The sequence below is a fragment of the Mastigoproctus giganteus genome, chromosome 2 (genome assembly GCF_048544385.1).
Source record: "Mastigoproctus giganteus isolate SK-2022 chromosome 2, ASM4854438v1, whole genome shotgun sequence".
Lineage (NCBI taxonomy): Eukaryota > Metazoa > Arthropoda > Arachnida > Uropygi > Thelyphonidae > Mastigoproctus > Mastigoproctus giganteus.
The window spans coordinates 206,861,516-206,886,987 of record NC_143576.1 but is presented as its reverse complement, the minus strand read 5'-3'; the positions used below and the strand labels follow the sequence as shown (position 1 = coordinate 206,886,987).

General features: G+C 38.4%; 1 protein-coding gene and 1 pseudogene across 1 annotated transcript in view; both read left to right on the top strand.

Annotated features, from left to right (window-relative positions):
* Nucleotides 1-6,228: 6,228 nt before the first annotated feature.
* Nucleotides 6,229-25,472, top strand: part of LOC150090007 (protein big brother-like) — an 83,434-nt gene continuing 64,190 nt past the window's right edge. Inside the window, exons 1-2 of the mRNA XM_090368930.1 lie at nucleotides 6,229-6,363; nucleotides 16,661-16,747. Coding sequence (XP_090225056.1) covers nucleotides 6,229-6,363; nucleotides 16,661-16,747 — 222 coding nt within the window. The remainder of the gene's footprint in view (nucleotides 6,364-16,660; nucleotides 16,748-25,472) is intronic.
* On the top strand, nucleotides 21,086-22,749 carry LOC150090008 (large ribosomal subunit protein eL38 pseudogene; annotated as a pseudogene).

Genomic DNA, 25,472 nt, shown 5'->3' with positions numbered 1-25,472 from the left:
GAGTAGTTAATGCGCCAAGGAACTCCCAACGATAGCAGTGAGGACCAATTACTAATTAGGCTGCAGCAAGACAACCGAAAGGTCAGAGGGTATTAAACAGGTGGCACTGGGAAAAAAATGAATAAAGAATTACTACACTATAGGAAACACAGTTATACATTATTTGAAGATTGAGAATAAAGGGAAAAAATTATAGAAAATATAAATAGATTATAATACTCGATTTATTACACATAGCAAATAAACTAATTAAGCATATCTAGGTCAGGCTTTTTCTAGGTGCGTTTGAAATGCTTAAAGCGCCTATTGTCTTCACCGTCACTCCGTTGGCATGTAACAATTCGACTACAAGAGGCGAATTTTCATGAAATTCTATATTTGGTCTTTTAAAGTTTTGTTGAGAATTCTAAATTTTTCAATTTCGAATCAATTATAGTTTTACAAATTTTATCAATCTCGGTATACAGAAATTCGGTATTTTTATTTTATTATTTTTTTATTTAATTTATTTATTTATTATTATTATTTTTTTTTTGTTGTAAAATTTCGAATTAATCTCTGTACATAAATACTTCGGATGATTCGGCATTACTCAATAAGGAAAATTCAGAACGACACCAAATTTTTAGCGTACGTTTTGTTGGTACCTGGAGAGGTTTCAGGTTTAGTTGCGATCTCATTGTCCACCCCCCTAACAGAAACGCTGCGATAAATTCGGAACAGCAACTCTGATCCTTTTAAAATTTCAGATTTTTTTTTAGAATATTCTTCTGGACCTTTTTACCAAATACGGTATATGGCAATAAGTTAAGCCACTACTGTGTGCTCTACCCAAAATCTCATTTCACGGCTTTCTAACAAGTGAACATCATATTGAGGTTTTGGTAGACACTTGAATAAAGGTCTTAGGCACATAATTTGATAATTCGTGCCTGAAATGTAACGAAATGCATACATTAGCTGAACATATACAAATATTTAATAGAATAGATTAAACAGAATACTAAGGTTAGCAGTCTGCACCACAAAGTGGTGATATTTCCCTTTAAATTGTAAGCACTTTCTTTTATAATCAAAGTACTGAATTTTTTTTTTTTTTTTTGTCGACCCCTAATCTTGATCCTTCCCTTCCCACTTCGGCGCATGTCCTTTTGATCAAAAATGCTAAACTTTATTTATTAATTTTAATAGAATATATAAAATCCTGCCAATAATACTGACTTAAGACATTAGAAAATGCATAAAACAAAAATAAGGGAAGCAATAAAATAAAATATATAATAAAAAATATATTAAAACAACACCACATGGAACTTTTTTCCAACAATCAGCCACTCTTTGGCTGAAAACAAATTTTCGCACATCTATCCTACAACCATGCTTTTTTAAACTTAAAAATAAGCCATATTATGTGTGTTGTCTGAGAAAACGTTAGGATATCATCCACATTCAATTTACTCAATCCATTTAAGGGTTTAAGCACTTCAACTACATCTCCCCGCAGGTGCCTATTTTCTAAGTGCAGCCATTTAAGAACTGGAGTCTTTCATGGTAAGAACCCTTTTGTGTCCTTGTTGCTCTTATCTGCACCCGTTCCAACAGATTCATATCCTTCCTAAAATGAAGCTTCCGGACCTGTATGCAATATGCGGTCTAACCATTGCCTTGTACAATAGGACCATTATTTCCTTGTCCCTACTGGAAAAATTCCTGTAAATCATTAACAGAATCTACTAGCTGTCCTAGCAGCCTGTGTATACTACTCAGAAAACGCCAATGTCAGATTGTACAATTATTCCGAGGCCTTTTTCTTTTTCCACCTTGAGTGCGGTATCACCCAATGGTATGCCATTTTAGGATGATTGGGCCAAATATACAGTACTTGACTTTTTCAATGTTAAACTTCAATTGCCACTTCTCAGCTAGTCTGACCAACTTTTCTAGGTCTTGTTGCAGTAGCATACCCTGATTTCTTTATTAATCGCCCTGCCAATCTTCGTATTATCTGCAAACTTTGATATTAGACTTGATATGTCTTCATAAATATCGTAAATATTGAAAACAATAATGGGCCCAGTGAACCCTGAGGGACTCCACTTTTCAAATGAATAATATTATCTTCGTAGATGCAAAACAAGGCCAATGTTGTGAATATATTCAAGAACAGTTTTGATAATGCTTTACTTTAATATATTACGTAAATAAATAAGCAGATAATTATATATATAGCCTATTTATGAATGTTTTAGTTATCACATGAATATCTTACAGAATAAGGCCAAATAGTCAGGGCGAGAGTATATAAGTACACGTACTTTGAATGACCGTGGTTCAAGCTCGTGTGACTGCTAAATTCGGTGCTGTCTCTTGTTTTCTCTGTCTTGAGAACTCCTCTACCGTGTGGTCGTCCCAGAGTATTAACAGAAAATCCATTCATATTGCAACAGGGATAAATTTACCACAAACTGTGTAAGCAAGTAAATCATCTTTATTTTCGAATATTTTATTGTGGCAAACGAAACTTGGGGGAGAAAGGGACAAGCTACCCATGCCTGAGGTCTAGGAATATAAACCCACCTCTATCTTCTGATGATAATCATTTAAAATTAAACTCATTTGACTCTGATATTATTGGCAAATATTCCAAATGCTATTCAGACTATTGTTAGAAATATTTCTAAAAAAAAAACAAACTCCATTGGCTTTCAAAGATTTGACCATGCCGAGTAACGTTTATCTTTTCTGATGAGGCTACTCGTGGTGGATAAAATCAAACAGTGATGTTTTAAGGTTGTGTCTCATTGTTAAAAATGATGTTTCTGGTTTTATTCAAAGATTTTTCTACCAGGAAGATGACCTCTAAGATATTTTAGAGCTGAACTGAAGCTTGAATAGTGTAATAACTAGCCTTACTTCACGATTTCTTCAAGTGAAGGTTTGATTGGTAAATTAGTGCCTTGGAAGAAGCGAGCATAGACCAACTCATCTGTTACTTCCTAAATCCTTCCGGGATATTGCTTCTTTCTTATGTTTGCAGGCAATAAATGAAGGAAAGACGGAAACTTTTACAGAAAAAAAAAAATAATGGGCACTGTTAAAGGAATTACTTTTAACGTATCTAATTGTCGAATTACTGCCGATATCTGATGTGTAGCGGCGTAATTAACAAACTGTTTAATAGCGACGCCTGGAGCACAATTGATTTCATCATATTTTAGGGATAAATTTTACAGGAAAGGCATATGAAACTGAGGTAATCGGTCAGTAGGATTTGCCCAGATGATTGGAATAAGCATGTCAGTTTAACGATGTTAAAAGTAGTTGTATTCCGAGGAAAGCGAGGTATTATTTTTATGGGGCAATGATTCATTACGTAATAGACTTCTTCCTTCAAAGTTAGCTAGCAGAAGTTTGCGTAAAGGCTCTTCGCTTTAAGAGATGAAAACTTATCCGAGTGCAGGATAGTACAGGGCCAACCCGAGATATTGGCAACCAACCAACTTCTAATGACTAGTCAATGGATTGCCGAATGTACAAGGTTAAAATGTACATCCGGAAATTGTACATCTGGCTGTACTAATCCATGAGCAGTATGCCACACTTTTTAGGAGTTCCACTCGGTCCCAATTCCTTCTATTGGATGATAATGCCCTCCCCATCGTGCACAACTGCTGGAGAGCTCTCATCAGAACTAGAATATTTTACGAATGTTTCTTCAAGGCGAAACCCTTGATAATTTGCGCATTTCTATATCCTTTATCGAGACCTGAGTCCCACTGGAAAATGTACGGAATGTCTTTAGAGACAAACTTTGGCTCGTTTCAACCACTTTCCAGAATCTTACAACTTCCTCTGCTAGATACTAATTTTCAAGTACGCATGGAGAAAATTTTCGCATTTCTATATCCTTTATCGAAGTTCACACACGTTACTATCGCGTCATACGAGAATGTAATGTTCTTCCATATCAAAATTCATTGACTTTTATCAATTATTTTGAAAATTATTGCGCTCTTGTAGTCTGTAATCCGCATATCTCAAAAGAGATGCAGGATAAAATGAAAGTTACAAAAGTCGCCACCAAGGAATCAAAAGTAGATCAGGACAAAAAGCAATTGTTCTGCAAGTTCCAGAGGACGAAGCGCGTAGCTGGAACGCTAACTGCATCAGCGTCTGCATGAGGAACAAGGCAACATTACTCGTACATCATTACTCTGTGGCACTACACAATTCCACTGTACCTAAAGTAGTCTGAGGATGTTTTCATTACATCCACACCAAATCCAGCGTGCACAAAAATACCCAAATGGCGATCCGGCAACTTCACATAGAACTTCCTAATGGAAGCGGAGAAGGAATGACCACGAAGCATCTTGCGGTGTGATTTTGATTTTATGAAGATGTAAATACCCACAACTGTAGAATTAGGTGAAAAACGAATCTACATGAGATCCAAAAAACATACCACACCACCTACTCATTCATTTAAAGTGACTATATTGTAAGGTTAGCAGTACAGTACGCGTGTACTGCTACTGTGTCCTCGCGTTTGATCACTCAGCTATGGCAACCGTCTAAAACTAAAATATACACAATGCCACGTGGGCAGCCAGGCAGCTCGTGGGAACAGTAAATCATACGTTAAACCACCTTATACTGTATACAGGAATGCCTTGCTCCAAACCCGCTTTGAGAGTTTGGAGGAAGTTTCTGAGACTTGAATATTGACTCATCAGATGGATGAAGAGGATCGCTGGCGAGTCCTTTACCATCTCTGGATCAATCCTATACCGATCCAACTTGGGCATTAAACTCCAGAAACAGCAAATCGCATCAAGGGTCATCCACACATTCGAAAACAGGGAATTGAAGCTCCAAATCTTGTTACTATTATGGAGCCCAAGAACAGTAAGAAGAAATCAAACTAAACCACATCTACAACTCTTCTATGTTCTGAGTAACTTGATCAACATACAGTACATTTTCTCTGTGAACACCGTAGTTTTTCAACACGTTGGGAATCGATCCAGAAAAATTCAGCGAAGGGATTTTATACAATATACGGATCCCAGGAGAAACAAAACCGATGATCCAGTTTTAATAAATGAATGTCAGGAAATGATGGTCCTCGCAGACATGAACTTTCTGTGTTGATAAGGTGATTGGCCTAATAATTAGTCAAATATTTATATGCAATGTTCCGTGCGAATATGTAAGTGGTAATTCAGTTCTATGTTTATGATATTTCTTAGGTTTAGGCTAAACGTATTTATCTATCCATAATCCATGCATGGGTTCACCAAGTTTTTTTCTTTCTTTCTGTTTCTTGATAGTCTATTTGCACATGAGTAACCTTGTATAAGACAGCTGTAAGTTAATTAATTACAATTGTAATCATTCGCTGAATGTACACACTTCTAGCCACATAAGAGGGAATTGGCTGTTTAGGAATGAAGCAAATAAAAGATTTAAATTAGATTAATTATCAACCTATAAATACTCTGGAATAAACATGCCGGGAAGATTACGATATCATAAATTATTAACCAGCTGGAATCGGTATAATCTTTGCTTCATCTGAACGAATCTTCATAATCATCGAGAGTGATACACCGTACATCCAAATAAGTTACAGTTCAAAAGAGGGTTAAATGATTAATAACATAAGCGACGTTTGTGTTTTTAATTGGAGCAATTATTTTCCTTAAAACATTTGAAATATTTGTACAAATCCACATCTCTCACCTCTTCGTGTCTTCTGCTGTCACACGCGCCAATTCTAGGGTGACCGCCCGCGTCTTCCAGTTCGTGCTTTTCTGATCGTCGGCAGACGAGCGTAAAGTCGGCAAATAGATTTCACTAGCAGGCAGACGAATGCATTCTTTCTGCCATTATAATTGTCTTGTCAAGGGATGAATCAGTAATTTGTGTCAAACGTATGACTGGATGCTTTCTCGGCCATCACGAAGAACGTCGCTGGCGGATTAAAGTGCATGTCATTATCTTCCGAGTACCGCCCCTTTGCGTAACCTTCTACGGACAACTCGTCTGGTAATATCCGTTCCCTCGTTGGTTCGCTAGTGCATTAACACGTAGCCGATACTCCTGTCCAATAAGAACGGATCGGTCGGAGAATATCGCGAGCAGAGTGTCTCGAACAGACATGAAGTAAAGGGAAATCGGCTAGTTGAGTGCACGCGGGCGCGCGCACATGCCCAAACATTCACCATGCTTCCCTTTGAAAGTCCGAATCTTTACGAACGCCTTACTAGGTTCGTTTTTAAAATGCCAAGGGTGGTGCCGGACCAAAAGGCGAAATTTGAATCTGATGAACTCTTTCGGCGGCTAAGTCGAGAAAGTGAGGTAATGACATCAATTTAATTTTAGAAATTAAGGATCACTAAAGCAGAATGATGATATTATTATTATTAATTGTAGCAAATAACAGGAGGATTTAAAAGTGTGCTCCACATTTTCTCTGTTAATAATAATAATTATTATTAATATAAGTTTAATAAATGTAGTAACTTAATATATTTTCAAATACTACTTGGGAGCGTATAAAACATATGTATTTATTCTCATTAAGTTCTTCGTAAAAGCATATTTGGTAAGATATTTTTAATTTTCATTGTACATGCTACAAAACGCAAACATAGCATTTTACATATTACATATTTTAATTTTTGCCATATCAAGGGATTTTTTTTTATCTAGTTCTTTGTTTTTTTTTTTTTTGTTGTTTTTGATTAATAAATGAACAGATTGTAAATTTAACATCTTTTTCCAGTTATTCATTTACGAGTACATATAACGAAAGAATTTTTCTCAATTGTGACTGATATATAGTGAACAGGGTAGTGTATATTCCCTCCTCCAAGTTATTAATGCTTTGCATAAAAATACGTACTTCTTCCTCTCCCCTCCCAACTTCCTCGTTGAGGCATGCCATCAAAATTTCATTCAAATAGTGTTGAACTCTTTAGGTTCGTTAGAATAAGTAGCAAGGTAACTAACGCCATGAGGCATCAATAATATAATTTTTGTATCTCGTGCATTCTATGATCCAGTTCGCTTTTCGGATGGGGGGAAAAAACCAGCTAGAAAACTTTACAACTCTTACTAGGGACCGACTAAATCGATTATCTTGTGCAAACAAAAACAGACATATACAGGGTAATTCGCAACTTTGTATGAACGTCAGAACAGGAGCTTGTTCCTGACGTAATTTCCAGTGTATATATATATATATATATATATATATATATATATATATATATATATAAAAATATTTATATATTAAAGGGGAAAAAAAAAGAAAAAAAAAGAAAAGCCATAGAAACAGGGATCTGATTCTCAACGGTTATCGTGTTATAATTTTTTTGTTTATACTCTGACGACCACAGGGTCGGAGGAGTTCACAAGATGGAGAGAATACAAGAAACAGTATCGTATTTAGTAGTCACGTAAGCGATCTTGAACCAGGGTCATCCAACTCAAAACATTTGCATTTATGTACTCTTCCGCCTGACCACTCAGCTATGGCGGCCATAGTTACCTAAACGTTAAAAATAAGATAAACAAACATGGGCATGCGTAAAACTTTTATTGATAAATTTACAGTAACCGTTGAACCTCAATACATGCAAATACATTCTGATTCTTTTGTTAATAGGGCACTTACACCGGTGTGCAAAATTTAAGGACCAGTCAGGTTTTCACCTGTAACTTCTCATAGGAGTCGCCTGGGTATGGGAAAAGCATACCAAAGGAACCTCGTGAGGTACAAAAATGATGACGGAAACAACACCGACACAACAACGGAAACAAAACGGTACAGAGGGACTTTATTCAAAAATGGCAACATAGCACTGGCTGCCATGATATAGATGCATCGCTGCCAAAGATGGAACAAAGGAAAGAGGTGGTCCTCAGTAGGAGATATGGCCATCCCTAATGTCGATGCAGGATTTGCACCGCCTGTCCATACTTAGAACAATGTTGGTGATAAGTTCTTGCGGTAACATCGTCCATTCCTCTGTCAGCGCCATCTTCAGCTGGCGAACATTTTCAGGTGGGTGGCGAAGTATGGAGATCTGGTTGGCAAACGTTGTGGATAATAATAATAATAAAATTCTTTATTCATAGAAATGTAGGACACGATTCCCGCTAGAGGCAACCAGAGGAATCTTACAATTAACTGTACACATTACATTCAGTACATAAAAACTACGTGGATACACAGCAAATAAAGAGACAGTTTTTTTTATTTATTTATTTATTTTTTTTTTTGATAGTTGTTGGCGCATCGGCTTCTGTGGCCATAATGCACCTCCCAAGGTTTTTTGCAGTACTTTGATCCAAGCCCGAGGCGGGATTCGAACCCGCGACCTATGGGTTGCTAAGCAGGTACTTTACCCACCCGGCTAGCCCGGTCGGCTACATAGACAGTGCAATATACACAACTAATATTGCAATCAATGGATTTTATAGTTATTATAATAGATTGATTATACAGAGCTTATATTGCATTATAGTACATAGATTTTATAGTTATTATATAGGCCTGACGTAGCCCAGTCGTCAGGAGCGAGAGTGCATAGCACGCGTTCCTTGAATGGACGGGGGTTCAAGCCCGTGACTACTAAATACGATAAATATTTGTATTGACGATTTATTGTAAACTCTACTGACTTGGTTGTCATGCCGGAGTATAAACAGAAAATTTATTTTACAAGCTGCAACACATTGAGACAGTCCGGAAACTTTCACTGGGAGTTGACTATTGGGCTAACAATTGCAGAAATGCTGACTGCACTTCACTATGGATTTGCGCTTTTCTTCTCTGTAGGCAGAATCTCTGAACCACACATCTAAATCAATGTTTGCGGAGTTCAGTGCGCCGATGATGCTGTTTGGGAAGTGTCGCTTGAAGGTCGAGAGCTTCCGCATGTTAGAACAGAGCACTGGACGGTTTCTGAGGGCTCTACCAGGGATTTTCCAGCCTACGATTCCCCAGATATTAACGAAGTCGAGAGCAGCGGAGCACAGATTAAGCGCCATTGTGAGCTTCCTCGCATATGCCAGGTGCTGAGCCGGGTGTATCTAAGATTTATGCAGAACTGTGATTTTGATGTTGTATAGGATAGGTGAGCCCAATTGTTGGCCCACTTTAGGACCCAGAATTCCAGACCCCAGAGCGTCTTCAGACTGGACATAGGAGCAGCCGACTAAACTTCAATACCATAACTGATGATAGAACTAAAGTAGTAGAGGATAAATTTTCTGACTGTTTCCTTGTTGTGCGCTCTACAGAGATCAAGTTTCATACCCCAGAAAGCCCGTAATGCTCTTGAACGCAGTTGCTGGATTTGTTCCTTATACGTTAGGTTTTTGTCCATCACCACTCCTAAGAATTTTACTGAATGAGTGGCGACGAGAACATGCCCCGCAATGGAGGACTGCAGAGAGACTGCTGGATTGAGGTCTGCTTGTGCTCTAGGTGAGAAGATGATATATTTGGACTTTTCAGGGTTTATTTTAAGCCCAAAATAAGTAGCGTATTCACTGAAAGAGGACAGATATTTGTTCAGGATGATAGAATTCGATAATACACCACCACCAATCCATAGCCGAGGAAAGAAAGCTTCTGGAGTTAAGACAAAGTCGTGAATCTACCCGCATACACGAGAAACCGGAAAGTAAGGTCTCCAATGTTTTATTTTCGGAAGTTAGTAGGGCAGAGAATAGAAATTGTGTAATGGGACAGAGAATAGAAATTGTATAATTACAAAGAGACATGTATTCTATTTCACAACATAAATCGGTATGAACATTCAAACATATAACATAAAATAAATAAATTTTCTGCTTATACTCAGGAACAATCACACGGTCAGAGGGTTTATCCCCAAGTTTGAAGAGATTTTTGAAACGGTTGCTGGAAGATCCTGCTAAACCAATGTTGCCGTAAAATGTTCCATCCAGCTTGTTTGACCCCAATCTACTGGAACAGGTTGGATGGAACGCAGTCTTGCCAATTTCGGAGTGTGTGGTATATTGTGCATTTCTACAAGCATTGAATATTTTCATGCAAAATGACGATATTATGAAGAAGTTTCCTTCTTACGGTATTTTCAGTGCCTGTAGGTATGCACAGTACGTTTGGGCATTAAAAGTAGTCATTGATTCGTGGACTACTAGGTCGTTTTTCATCCTGAAAGTTGCTTCTCGATAACACTAAGGAATAAACATTTGCAGACACTGCTCCGTCACTCTACACAGCCATAATTTCTTGGGTTTTTATTAGTTTCTTGCCTTTGGCCCATAAGAAACGTAGAAAAGAAGTGCAGACTCTCTGCACTTCTTTTCTACGCGACTGGACATTTTTTTTAATACATGACTGCACTTCATATCTCAAAGGAAGTTTATTTTGTTTTTGTATCAAAGCAACTAAAGCTATGAAGTGCCAGTGCACTGTCTGCAAATTGAGTTACACTACCCTCCAAAAATGATCTGGAAATCTTCATAGTCCATTACACCTTCCCGGAATGACTCGGGGCCGTTCCACATCAGTAGCATATGAGCCCAATAAGTTAGTTCGTATTTTTATACGAACGTCTTCTCGTCATATCATGTACAGCTGAGCTAACTGGTTTTGATAGGGGCGCTATTTTCAAATAGCTGACTTGTCAATTCGTCCAGTTGCTGGTAGCCTACACTATACTGTTATCATGATGCACAATATACGACACACTGCGAAATTGGTAAGGCTATACCTATACTATCCTATCATGATATCCGGTTTCATGATGTTATCATGAAATGAAAATGTGAAGGTACCACTACAATACAGCCACGTATGGGAAGATCACGAGACCACATGAACAGAGGGTACTTGGACGATTAATACTACAACCTTGTCAGACGTCCCTGCAAAACATCAATCATGAGTTTAAAGAGTCAACAGGAGTTATGATCTGCATGAGCGTACTACGTATGGAACCCCCCACAGCCTCAGTTTTTGTGGGAGAGCGGCGGCGCGTAAGCCAACCATAAACTGCAACCAGCAGTCTCGTCCCGCATGGTGTAGCGCAGTAATTAGCTCATATTGCAGTGAAAATCGGTTCAACGGTGATTTACGAATCCCGCTACATCCTATTCAGATCGGATGGGAGGGTATGGGTATGCAAGGTTCCTAGAGAACGTCAACTGCCAGAGTGCATTGTACCAATAATGAAGTTCGGGGGAAGTGGAGTTATGGTGTGGCCTAAGGCCTTTGGCTGTTGTGACATAAATGCCGACGTCTAACGTTTTGAATAATTCTATGCTCCCGCAGATGTGGCAGCTCTTTGGTACAGAGCCTTGTTTGTTTCAACAGGATAATGTCCGATGAAATACCGTAGGCGCGCTTTAAGACTAGTCCATGGACATGGTTGGCGCAGAGCGCCGATCTGAACCCTGTGAAACCCGTATCGGAAGAGCTGGAACGTTGGGCGAGAACCAGACCAACACATTCCACATCAATAGCTTAACTGGTCACTGTTTTGCAGGAGGAACGGATGACTATACTCACTGCAGTCTATCATTCGTTGTTCTGCTGATTGCCCACCACAACTCTACTGGTTAATCAGGAACTACTTCACCGACAGAACCGTTACAGTACAGGCAAGACATAGGCAACTAACACGACCAATTTACAGAGGATGCCCACAGGGCTCCGTATTGGGCCCCCTAATCTGGAACCTGGTTCTTCAGGACTGGCTTCGTCGCAGCTTCGACAGTACCAAGATCATTGCATTCGCAGACGATCTCACCATCATCTTCTCGGGCCGCTCTCGGTGAGCCCTTGAGACCACTGCAAACCACGTTCTTGACGACCTTGCTGACTGGACTCAAACCAGTAAGCTCTGAATCAATACAACAAAAACCAATGTGATGATCTTTGGAGCCAAACTCGACCTTCGAAGGCCTCCTCAAGTTAAAATCTAAGGCACGCAATTACCTCTTGTGACCCAAACCCGAGTACTAGGGGTCATCATTGACCATAGACTTACTTTCCTCCTTCATCTTCAGAATCTCAACATAAAAGTAAGAAACTTCTCAGCCTCAATAGTCAGGATCGCCAGCAGTGACTGGGGGCTTAAGTGTAAAATTAAAGAGAAGCTGAACTCTGTCCAACGGGGACTTCTCCTGGCCACCCATCGGATCTGCAGAACAGTCTCCACAGCAGCAACACAGGTCATTGCAGGGGTTCTTCCACTGGACCTCTGTAGTTTATGTAGACTATGCTGTAGTTCAGTGGTTCCCAACCTTTCTCGGTTCACGGCGCCCTTAGTATCCCAGTAATTTTTTAACGGCACCCCTAGGCCAAAAGAAATACCTAACACAGTGGTTTTCGACCTTTTAATATATACCTATATAATAATTTTATTTTTTATATAGAGGTACTAAATAAAGATCAATTATAGATCACCACAAAATTAAAAAGATATGGTACAATGGATACTGTACACCTTTTTATAATGAAATAAAAGTATAAATTTCAAAAAAAATAAAAATAATAATAATAACTTTGTAAGTAACTTAACCAAAATTACACGGCACCCTAAGAATGTTGTTGCGGCACCCCGATTGAAAACCACTGCTGTAGACTATGCTACAGAATACGGAGGAGGATTCCTGCAGCAATTCTGGACATCCGACTTAACTTAGACACGGATGTGAAAAGACAGAAGCTGCGCTGCTATAATGAGCTAGTTCATATATGGCAGACGTGATGGGACACGACCAACAAAGGACTAGTCACGAAAAACTTCATACCGGATGTTACCTTTGCAATGGCAAAATCTGCTACGAAATGGTTTACTCTCACGATGGAAACCTCCTATCTAGTCACAGGACATGGGGCCCTCAATGAGAAATTGTTTCAATTTAGACTTTCAGGGTCAGAGCTTTGTTTCTGTGGAGCAAAGGAGAACTGGTCCCACATACTCTTCGACTGTGCAATATATAATGAATCCAGAGAAAAGCTGAGGAATAACGTCCAGGGATTCTCCTCAACTGCAGTGGAACAGCTAATTCAAACAGCAAGTAATCTTGCAGCACTCCAGGCTTTTGCAAAAGAAGTTTTTGCTCGAAGGAAGAGACTTATTCTGGGGGTGAACCCAGTTCTGCCCCAAATCAATCAAGTCTGAAGATAAAATTAGACAATAAGATTCGTTTCACCAAGAAGACCTGGACAATACTTAGAGTTTAAGTCTGTTTTTGATGTTAGAGTTCTTGATAGCCACAATTGTTTAAGATATTGATGAGTTGCTAGTGTAAATTTTATGCGTTGTTGTTTTTTTTTTTAATTAATTTATATATTTTATGTTTTTACAATGTTGTATGTATTTATTTATTTTATGAAAGATGTAAGATACTCAGTTGAGAGTTGTTAGGCGGATTTGAACTTATGTTCTGGGTGCCGCCTTTAGTTTTAATAAAAATAAAATAAATACTGTAATATCATTCGTTGATGGAACGCCTACCAAGGAGAGCGGAAAGTGTCATATCGGCTGAAGGGGAAATCGAAGCTATTGAAGTGAGTGGCAGTGATGTAAATGTGAAACCGACCTGTGTCCGAATACTTTTGGAAGGCAGTGTATTCTGTGATCAGTTTGTCTGTTTTTTTTTTTTTTTTTTGATGAAAAATTCAAGTTTCCCGAGGGAGGAACTATGCAATTTCCCAACACTGACTGGTATGGCTACAGTGTGCAGAAGGTTAATAAAAACGGAATTCGAATATAAGGGTAAGATATAAGGGTAAGAGGAGTTTATAAGACAGAAAACAGACAGAGAGAAGTACATCACCGGTATTTACGAGTCACGTGGGCTAGAAATTCAAATGCAAGTACTGTACTATCTTTCCCTCCTGTTTGATCACTCGGCTACAATATCACCGAAACGGCCTTTTTATACTCCAGCACAAACACACAGGTCAAAAGAGTTTACAGTTAAGCAATTTGACAGCAATCAACAAACCGTATTTAGCGAGCACGTCGGCTCGAACCACTCTGCTACGTCAGGCTTGTTGATAATTATGAAAACCTACCAAAGATTTGTCTGTAATTATAGAGGTTATACAAGTAAGACATATTAGTTGACAAACTAAAAGTTTAAACTGCTTTCCCCTTTATCGAAGTAAAAAGCGAAGTGCACTGCCAGTTCTACAACCGACTAGACACGTTACGAGTATATAGCGCAGAAAGGCTGCCAGGACAGCTCACTGGAGTTTTGTCAATTATATACAGGAATTTTGCTAGCAATGGTTAGGCTGTATCTTGAGTACTACATACAGGTAGGGAGGCCTCATTTTAGGAAGGATGCAGATGTGTTGCAAAGGGTACAGAGAAGGGCAACGAAATTGGTGAAGTGAACAAAAGGTGAAGTCTTACAAAAAAGACTTCAGTTTTGCAACTTGCAGTGTCTGGAGACAAGGCCCCTGCGAGGTGATCTGATTGAGGTGTTTAAGGCCTTGAATAGATTGAGTAAACTCAGTGCTGATGGCATTCTTCCTCTTACCGAGACTGCACACATGAGGGGGCACAAATTCAAATTGAGGAAGGATGGCTGCAGGAGAGATGTGCGGAAGTTTGCCTTCTACCAGCGGGTGGTTGATTGTTGGAACAAACTGCCATCGGTTGTTGTGGAAGTGAGTAATTGGAATAAATTCAAGAATTAGACAAATTATTGGAAGGGACGGACAAGTAATGTTTCTTTTTTTTTTTTTTTAAATCGCTGATGCTTTATAAGCTTGCTTGCCTTATTTAATGTTATATTATAGGCACTCCTATAACATAACATTAAATAAGAAGACAAGCATAAGCCCAAGGCTTATGGCCATTACTAATATAAAATAAGTAGTAAAAAAGGCCTACGTGCTCTGGATTCATTACGAAAATTTTTATTTTGTTTCTCAGAGCAAACTAAACTAGAATTACAATTAATAAGCTTTCGGCTGGGAGGCAGCCTTCTTCATGTATTCAATCTGAAGAAGGCTGCCTCCCAGCCGAAAGCTTATTAATTGTAATTCTAGTTTAGTTTGCTCTGAGAAACAAAATAAAAATTTTCGTAATATAAAATAAATATTATAATATAAAATATCTAACTTGCCACTGTCTTATCCATTGCAAATTAAATTAAATCTGAAGTATGGTCAGGTTTAATCCAATTTGCAATGGATAAGATCCATTTCAATCCAATTAATTCGTCTTGATTTTTTAATCTAGTTGTCTCGATTAAAAGCCGCCCCCCACGGAAATTTACCCTGGATTTTTAGCGCAGCAAACAACAAACCAGTCCTTTAGAATACGCGATTTGCAGGGTCCTCATAGATTGACTGGCAACTCCTGACTTACCATGGCACTAATGTAAATGACCCCACTCATCAGTAGTGGATTTAGGATACGGATTCATACGGATCCGTAAGCAGCAACATCTTTTGCCGTCATTCACTACAAAAATACATGATTCACTCTCCCTAACGGAAGGGGGAAACACCCATGCAAGCAAACTATAGCTCGTAACACTGACCTAACTAGCAATTCAGCTTAGGTACTAGTTACGTGAGCGTTTGGTACTTTTTTTTTTAATGAATCAATCATGTTTAAAGTATATTTTAAGCTAATCTCAATGTTATTTGCCCAGCTACGACAAAAACAGTAATATCAAGGTTTCTTAAATTATACGCCCCTTCCCCCAAATAGCCACGTATCTTGCTCATGCCTATATATAAGCAACCATCACCCACATTTCATATTTAAACGTAAATACAATTCACTTTATTCTAGACTAACGAAAGTTTCAAATATCCGTTAATGTTGATTAGGTTTCAAATATCCATTAGTTAATATTGGTTATAGTTATCAGTTGAAATATCGAGCGTTTTCCCCGAAGAAATTCTGTATTTCCAACTTGACAAATTGGGAAACGCTAAGTTCGATAAGTTACGAACCTTGAATGTCTCAAAATGTTATCAAACGTCTCTCCCTCCACCTTTAAACTTTATTTTTTATTTTTTAATTTAAATTTTCCACGTTTTATGGATTTCTTGATCCACAACGGGAAATTTACTTGGATAATGTAAGCCATAAAATGAAAGTGTAATCCACAGGAACCTGTTGATGATTCTTAGTTGGTTCAATTCATACACCACTTATCGTGTTAATCAAGGGAGTCAGAAATACGTTGAAATGTTAATGGAAAACTCGCGTGGACTTTTTGCGGTAAGTAGTGGCATACGCAATAGAAGGCTGATACTTTTCCCCTGAGTACCCCACCACATAATATTTATGTAAATTAGCGATTATATTATTCAATGGTGAAAATAAGAGACAAGGGGGACGCATAATTCACTGTCGAATGAAGTGATTTTATCTTTGCCGTATTAAAACAGGAATTATAACAATAAATTAAATGCTAGCTTCTTTGGAAATGACATGGATGTGTGAGGCACGTCATGTCTGAATGTTGTGTGTTTACCACCTGTTCCACGCGCATGTGTTCTCTAATTGTAGCCCAAGGGTTTATAACTACAAGTAGGGCGGATAATTTTATTGTTTGTTGGCACGCGTTACAAGTTTTCAAGACCACCGATCCTTCTTCCTTTCTCTTACAGGTCAGATACACTGGCTACAGGGACAGACCCCTGGAGGAGCGGCAGGTGAAGTTTAAGAGTGCGTGCCGCGAAGGACACACGGAAGTGGTAAGTTTTGTGGGTCGTGATTTAGTATTAGAGAATGGAATCGTGACTGTTGACACGTGAACAGATGCAGTTGGAATATATATATTTTTATTCTTATTTGCTAGCACGTGTCATGGCTAGATTGAGCAAGAAGAATTCATAACGATGTGGATTCATAACGATCCTCTTCTGCTCTAACAAACTCGGCTGAGTTAGAGAATGGCTGATGGACTTTATTAATTCTTCATAGCGCTTATACGTTTTGTAGCAAGATCGGGGAGAAAGTTTAGAATTTAACACCTACTAAAAGCGTGATTTCATAGTTCTGTATACAGTGGTGCTTGGCTTTCACTTCCCTTCCCCAACTAGTCCTAAACAAAGAGGATACTGGAGGTAAAGAGACCCATTATTTACTCCAATATCCACTTATAAAAAGGAGAACCCGAATTCAGCTCTTCGGTGTTTAGGGTGGTTCTGCTGTCATTGAATAAGCGCAGGCTCCTGGATACATCCATTGAGTTAATATCTGCTTTGAATTTATCTGATGAGGGAATAGAATTAATGAAATTGTTATTATAAACAAGTTTTATTCCTTTGACCTTATCTCAATATTCTCAGTGGTTTCTCTGTCATGAGATAAAACAAATCATTGGACGGGCGTAACGGTTAGCCATCATGACATACAGGGTCAAAGACTTTTACATTAATTACATTTAAATACTTATCTTTTAGCGAAAGTAAAAAACGATACAAGGGTATGAATGATTTCGCTGTAGCAGAAGTTCCCAAAGTGCGGCCCCACCCCCCGGGACTGACTTTTGGGAGGGGATGGAACACGTAGTTGTTTTTATAAAGCACTCTTTTTTAACGCTATACGGATAAATCATCCCACTAATTCAGGTACGAAGCGTATTTTTATTTCAATCTTTCAGATTAAATGTACTGAAGTACATATTCATTTATAAAAGCATGTACAGTATACTCATAAATAAATTTTATGTCCGATCCGATTTGTTTCTTTGCACTTGTTTTGGAATTGGAAGAGGAAGACGTGAAACTTATGAAATACTTTAAGCGGTGGGCGCAAGGTATAAAAAGTTGGAACCTCCGCACTTAGAGACTTATTTAGAATAGTGAAATTGTATTCCTATTTGCAAGAAAGAAATTTTGTATTGGTAAACCTATATTGGAATAAGCATTTTTTTATCCAATTTGAGACCATTATCTTAATCGTGGACAATGTACTAGCTGAGTTTAAAACAGTTACAGGTCAGTTATGAGTTACAATAATGAGGTCATACAACAGTGTTGCAGTATTATAAGTTGTACAGTTTCACTGCTGTTAAGTGAACAAATCTTTTGTACTATGTAGTCCTCTGCAGAAGAGATTCATTCGCCTTACTCGCATATTTGTCGAGGATATGAAAGTATCAGAATACTGTGCCTTTTCATTGCTACAGTCTTATTCGATGAAGAACAAAATTTCTCATTTTCACCTAGGCAGCCCACGATAATATCCCGTTAAAATGAATGCTGTTTTTAAAAAAAATCGCTATAACGAAAATATTTCTGTCTCGGTCGACATCCCTTATTATTTATGCATTGAAGTCCCACTTGAACAAAATAATTTGACGAAAAATTCAGTAGAACGAATTATTTTCAAAGATTGACTTTTGTTTGTATGAAAGAAAAACATTACTGGAAAATTATGAATGTCACTGTGTAGTTCAAATGAGTTAACTGTATTCCAACACTTATAGGATAATGTATCCAGAGTCGTACTGTTCGGGAAGGGAAGGAAGGAGTCTAAGGTTTGAAATACCATCCGAAATTAGCAGATTAAAAAAAAAAAAAAAAAAATATATATATATATATATATATATATATATATATACACAGGGTGTCTCAAAAATACACGACATAACTTCAGGAATGAGTTCCTCATATGTAGACAATAAAAATATTTTATATCAACATAGTTCCGGAAATGCTTGGTTCCCGAGTTATTAACCGGAATGTCTTATCTCCCGCAGGTGATTTCCTTCATCACAAGGTGATGACAGAATCTGGTGGTTTTCCATTCCGACCATGTACTCGGGCGCCTCCGTAACCAGGTGGGAAGGAGCAGCAGTGCGTAGCACACGCTTCTTGATTAGACCGGGGTTCGAGCCCGTCACAACCAAATACGGAGGATGCGGAAAGGTCAGGGAATGACCACCGCATATCCCGGAGCAATATGGTCTTAGTTGCTAATGCTCCTAAAAACCAAATAACAACAACGACCATGTACTCAAATCAGGAGCAAGCGGATATGCACTGGTAGATGACTTTCATCAACCGGTGAAATACCACCACTTTGCTTATTGGAGGCTTGAAGTGGCGAAACCCATGTTTAGTCTCTAGAGCAAAGTTTCCGGCATCCCCCACCCCCCATACTTCTCTTTCAACCCATGCACGGTACTAAGTACTATAGGTTTTGATACCTTTCGTGTTTGGGGTTTTCATACAAAAAAAAAAATGTACGGTTTGGCGGACGGCAATGCTCTGGAGGCTCGTCGTTTGTACCACAAAAGGTTCCCAGAACGAAGATGTCCAGACAGGAAAACGTTTGAAGGAATCCATCGCCGCCTTTGTGAACATGGGACTTTTACACCTCGTGTTGCCGACAGAGAACGACCAAGATCTATGACTCCTGAAGTATTTATTATTATCTACGACTCCTGAAGTAGAGGGGTGGACCAACTGCTGGCCTCCACGCTCAACTGATTTAAACCCACTAGATTTCTTCTTGTGGGGCCATTTAAAGTCATTGGTGTATTCGACTCCGGTAGCTGATGTGGAAACTCTCCGCAATCGAATTGTGGCAGGTTGTGAGACAATACGAAACATGCCTGGAATTTGGCATCGTCTTCGCGAGTCCATGAGACGTCGATGTGAGGCCTGTATTCAGGCAGAAGGTGAACATTTTGAACAATTACTATAAGGTGATGTGAACGGTTGTGTCAAAGACAGACCTTCAAAACTCGGAAACCAAGCGGAACTATGCTGACATAAAATATTTTTATTGTCTACATATGAGGAACTCATTCCTGAAGTTATGCCGTGCATTTTTGAGACACCCTGTATACAGGGTGTTTCAAAAATGATGGTCAATAATTTAAAGGTGAAAAGTACAAACTAAAATAAGCAAAAAAGTCCCAGTGAACATCGGGCCGCAAATAAACCATTTTCGAGATAATGCACATTTTCTGTTAAGATCCGCCACTGACTATGGGAGGTACTAGTTTAACAAAAAGCTGTGAATAATTTGCTAAGGGTGGTTTTATTAAACATAAGATAATACATTTTTTGGTTTCAATTTTTGGTTTTAACACCACAGGATTTTACAGATGTTACAAAAAGTGTTCAAAATGCTGTCCTTGCATACGTATGCAGCTTTGTAGTCTTCTCTGCATTGAGTTTCGAATCCTCTCAGGCATTCCCTGGGTCATTTCTGATTTGCTGAAAGGCTCCAACCCGACGCTGCAATTCCTCAACTGTGTTAATGTCAGAAGTGTACACCAGGCTTTTTATATGACCCCAGATACAAAAATCCATAGGATTTAAGTATTCTTCGTTGCTGTAACTACTTTCCATGTTGACTAGTCTTTGACAAGCACTAGTATTCCTGCTACATCTCAGAGCATTGAGAGAGGGGAAAGGGAGCGAATGAGCATAACCTAACCTAAACAAACAAATCAGTGGTGGATCCCAACTCTGTACAGTTCACCTTGTCAGTGGTGGATCCCAACTAGAAATGTGCAATATCTCGAAAACGATTCACTTAAGGACCCATGTTTACTAGGCTTTTTTGCATATTGTAGTCTGTACGGTTCACCTTTAAATTATTGACCATCATTTTTGAAACACCCTGTGTATATACATACACAGGGTGTTTCTTGTCTAGGCATGAAAGCCACCCCTATACTATTAAGGGTGCCAAAATCAGAATTGTTCGTTGGCCACACCAACTATTCTCGGAACTTCTGGGCAGTACCAATGGCAAATTGAGACTCGCGGCCCAGACTAGTGTACATACTGGTGTAGCATTACCGAAATAAATATATTACATATTTTCACATATTCTCCATTGCAAAAAAATAAGCAATCTCGTTACCAGCAGGATTATGAAGGTTCGTATAAGTGCATCTTCATAAGTTTAACGCTGTTAAGTCTTGTGAGAGTCCTGATCTAGAACAGAAGTTGTGTTGCCGTGAGGAGGGCTTAGTGGACGTGAATGAACTTAGTGTCTATGATGAGGACACTCCCGTTGCGGTTCCCAAGGAATGACTTCTTAGTACAAAACTCATATCTCAAGCGATGCAGTTAATTGACGAAGATATGGTGATCTCTGAATATGATCGCGACATAGCGAAATATAAAGGTAGTATAAGCAAGTAGTAGCTATGCTGTAAATTGCCAAATAGAAATTTATGTGGAGAAGAAAACGAGAACAATGGCCTGCACCGCTGACAAGAAGCCAGGGGTTAATGTTTCGATAATGCAATCGATATGTGCCAAGCAAATAGGCAACTGCTTTTTGTACAAAATTATCCTTTCATTTAACCTCAATAATAGTTTTTCACGTTTAATTCGCAAAAGTATTAGTATTAACCGTAAAGTTGATGATTTTTTATACTCTAATTGCAACTTATTTTCATTCTGTAATGTTTATTTACTTTTTTCTAATTCCACCCTTAAAATATATATATGAAGTTCTTTTAGTGTCAGATAAGACTTTTTTCAATAGAAAAAAGAGGAGATTATGCCATTGTATGAAACAATGGTTATGTTAGAAAGGATACTAAATTGCAGAGAAGCGTAAGCTGGTATTTGTAAATCAAGCATCATCTGATTTAGGTATTAAATGTCCTAAAAGGATTTAGTTTAGTTACGAGTTAGTGCCAAAGCTACTAAGGCTAAGGTGTCGGTATATTGAATATAATTGAGATCTAAAAGGATTATGTAAGCTAAACAGTGAAGCTATCTTTGGGGAAGGCTAAAGCGCATTTATAAATTTGTGATCCTACACAAAATATCCAGATATGGGCCCCAATACAAGAAATCCGAGGAAAACGTTTCAAATAATGACACGTGAAACGCTAATTTGAGATGCTTTTTATTCAAGAAATGGTAAAATGGCTCCGTCACATACTGGGTTCTCAATCAAGTGCTTGCACATGTCTAATTTCAAAAGATAACGCAATCAATGAAAGCAAACTTGTGCAAAGAGCTGTCACGTGCCACTAGAATTTAATATCTAGACGACTGTGTAACTTGTCTAGGCATGAAATCTCTCCTATTTCTTGGATGACATACCTATGGGGAGGGGGACAGGTTTCAATTTAAGAAAGAATAGATAATGACTAGATGTAAAAATATTTTTATTTAAGCAAAGAGTAAATGATTATTGCGGCCTGGTCTTGTGGAAGTGGGAGGGGTATTTAATTCCAAGAAAAATACGTTAAACACTTACAAATAGATAAAAGACATTGGTTACATTTATTACGGTTTTATGAACAGAACTAAGTAATTTCCACCCTTGAGCCATTCTGTCATATTAATACCGTGACTAAATCATCTAATAATCTTTAGGTGGATTAATCGCATTTTGTTTAGGTTGACGGGGTAATAAATAAATAAATAAATATATTTTTCGTTTATACTCTCGAACGACCACAGAAAATATAAGGGGTTAATTCATCGGTATACAATCTGTTCTTTTGCTGTTAAGTGTTTTTCAGCCGAGCGTTAACGAAAATTGTAAATAATTCCCAAACAAATTAAGGAAAATCAAAGACTTTCTTTTAACTGCAAGAAGGAAAGATGCGAAATCTGTCAAAATAAAGAAGAACAGAGACAATGTGAAATTCAAGGTTCGTTGCAGCCGCTATTTATACACATTTGTTATCCAAGATATGGAAAAGGCAGAGAAGTTAAAGCAATCCCTTCCGCCAGGACTTCAAGTCAAGGAGTTAAAATAATCCATTATTTGGATAAATAAAGAATATTGCCATATTTACTACTGTACTCCGGGTTGACCACTCGATTACGTCAGGCCTAATAACTCTCTCTCTCTCTCTCTCTCTCTCTCTCTCTCTCTCCCTCCCCCTGTGAATCGTTCCAATCATAAGTGGCCATCTCAGAATATAAACAGAGAAATTTTATTTATTGAAACAGCTTATAAGAGGCAATATTTAGCAATGCAATTCGGCAGAATTGTATTGGATGGATAGATTCGCAGGGAAGAAACCGAAACTTAGGTCACAATTAGGTTCACCGTCGACCTCCAAAAGTGTATTTATCTACACTGGTGTTCAAAGAAAGGTGCATCACCTAGGAATTTCGCATTTCTAACCCTTTTTCACGATGATATGTTACATTAATGACTAGCATCACCAATAGAAACATAAACAAAAGATATTTATTATAGTTAAGGCAAAGCTAAGTAATATATGACAGGAGCTCTCAAAATATTCCGAAATGAGCATTTGCAACCTTTATACAACAGTTTTTGGTAAACACGACAATTATAGCTGAAATATTATCAGAAGCCCACAATTTGCTTCAGTTTATCTTTTAAATGGAAAACAAAATGAAAAGTTCACCAGGTGCAAACTAATATTTAGTTGAACCGCCACTGGCCTTGATGACAGCAGCACACCGTCGGGGCATTGACAAGATCAATTTCTGAAGATAATCAACTGTTAGTTCCTGGTTCCAAACACGAATTATGGCTTCCTGAAGTTCAGGAAGGGTCTTTGGTTTCTTTCTGGCAACTGCAGATCCCACACGATGCCAACAGTTCTCTATAGGATTCAGGTCCGGGCTGTTTCCTGGCCAGCTGACACTTGTAATGGACCGTTCTTTCAACCATTTTTTTTACCTACAAATGTAAACACATTACTTTCGAACCGCTAATGCGGAAATGAGGCTAAAGTAACTATAGACGTGCTTACTTACATTTTTCGCCCGTTGACAAGGAGCAGAGTTGTCCTGAAAGATTCAGTTACTTGGCAGGTTGAAATGGTCTCAAATGGTTGACAGCAATTTGCCTTCCAATATAGCCAGGTATCCACTGGCATTTACGGAACCTTTTATAAACTGGAGGTGATACGAAATGCACCCCCCATATCATTTGGCTGGTATGGAATTTCACTGTAGACACCATACAGTCTGGATGGCATTCTTCACTACGTCTACGTCGAATCGTTTGTCTCCCATCAGAGCCATGCAGGTTGAATTTCTTTTCATCCAAGAAAATAACTGACTTCCACTGTTCGGGGGTCCATTTGACATGCTCCTTACACCAAATTAATCGAGCCTTTTTCGTTTTTTGTGTGCGGAGGTACTTCTTCTTAGGACGACGGGCTTCTTAGGTCCATTTTTGAAGAGGCGAAGAAGAAGAAGACGAAGAAGCTTTACGGTTCTTAAGGCATAAGCGCTTCAAAACGCGATCCTGTTTTGGCGTAGAGACTCGTTTACGTCCAGTTCCTTTTTTCCTATCAGCAGAACCAGTATTCTTGAGTTTGGAAAGAAATCTACTCACTGTCGACTGACTACAAGACGATCTATAAGCAATATGACGGGAAGAACATCCTTCCTCACGTAAAACAACAATAGCAACTTTTCTTCGTGGCGTCAACTGCACGTAACTCGCGATCCTGACACAAGCAAGGAATGACTGCAACTATTGTAGAGCGTGCTTATATAGCTGAAAGTAACAGCTGATGCAATATTACGTCATCACCTACGCGTGTCAATCTTATCTGATGCAATCTGTAAGAAATATTGCCATATACTCACGTTATTCGGACGACAATTTTAAGGGGTGATGCACTTTCTTTGAACACTAGTGTTTATGTCAGTCTCACATGTCTGTGTTAGAGAGCAGCTACGCTATCCACTATGCTGAAAGTGATGGCATTAGAATTGCAATGGGAAATAGCAAATCACAAGGCCGGTCGCTCGACAAAGTTTGTAACCTTTCTGCTTAGCCCGAGTCCAGATCAACTTTAAGAAACTATCAGCTTTGATTTGAAGGTAACACAACACAAGATAAACTCAGATCAAGAAAAGTCTACGGCGAAAATATTGTCTAATACGTTTTATAGAGTAATGTATTCCAGCCATGTTAACAGTACTTATATTGATATATATTTTTAAAAGTTAGAAGTTCATTTTCGTTTATTGAACAATAATAATTACTCATCTTTAATTTGATAATAAAATATTTTTTAAACATCCTCTATATTCAAAACTATTTTAGAAGCGTTCTGATAATTGTTAAGAGTTAGTACTATAATTAGAAGTTTAGTGTTGTTTTATTGTAATACATATGCAAGGCAGTAAGGAATCTTACTATCTGGAAGCAGGCCAGGTTCTGTGATCGAACTTGTTTATTAATGTTATTCTCCTCTCCATCAGTACCATAGCGCCGCTACTCTCTTTCATAGTTTATGAAAAAGATCTGGGTTCGATTTTAGTTATCAGTAGAAGTTGAGAATGCTTCCTCTCTGACGGGAGAAACTTATCGGCTCCCTTCCCCCCATTACCCCTGACTTCGTCTCGGATGGACCAGATTACAGGTTAGATTAGGTGTGCATTAAGTGCCAAAGCAACTTGGCTATGAGGCTTCAGTGTATTGCATCAGTAATTTTGTATATCCTTCGGTCAGTTTTCTGGACGAAAATCTCAGGGAGGAAAA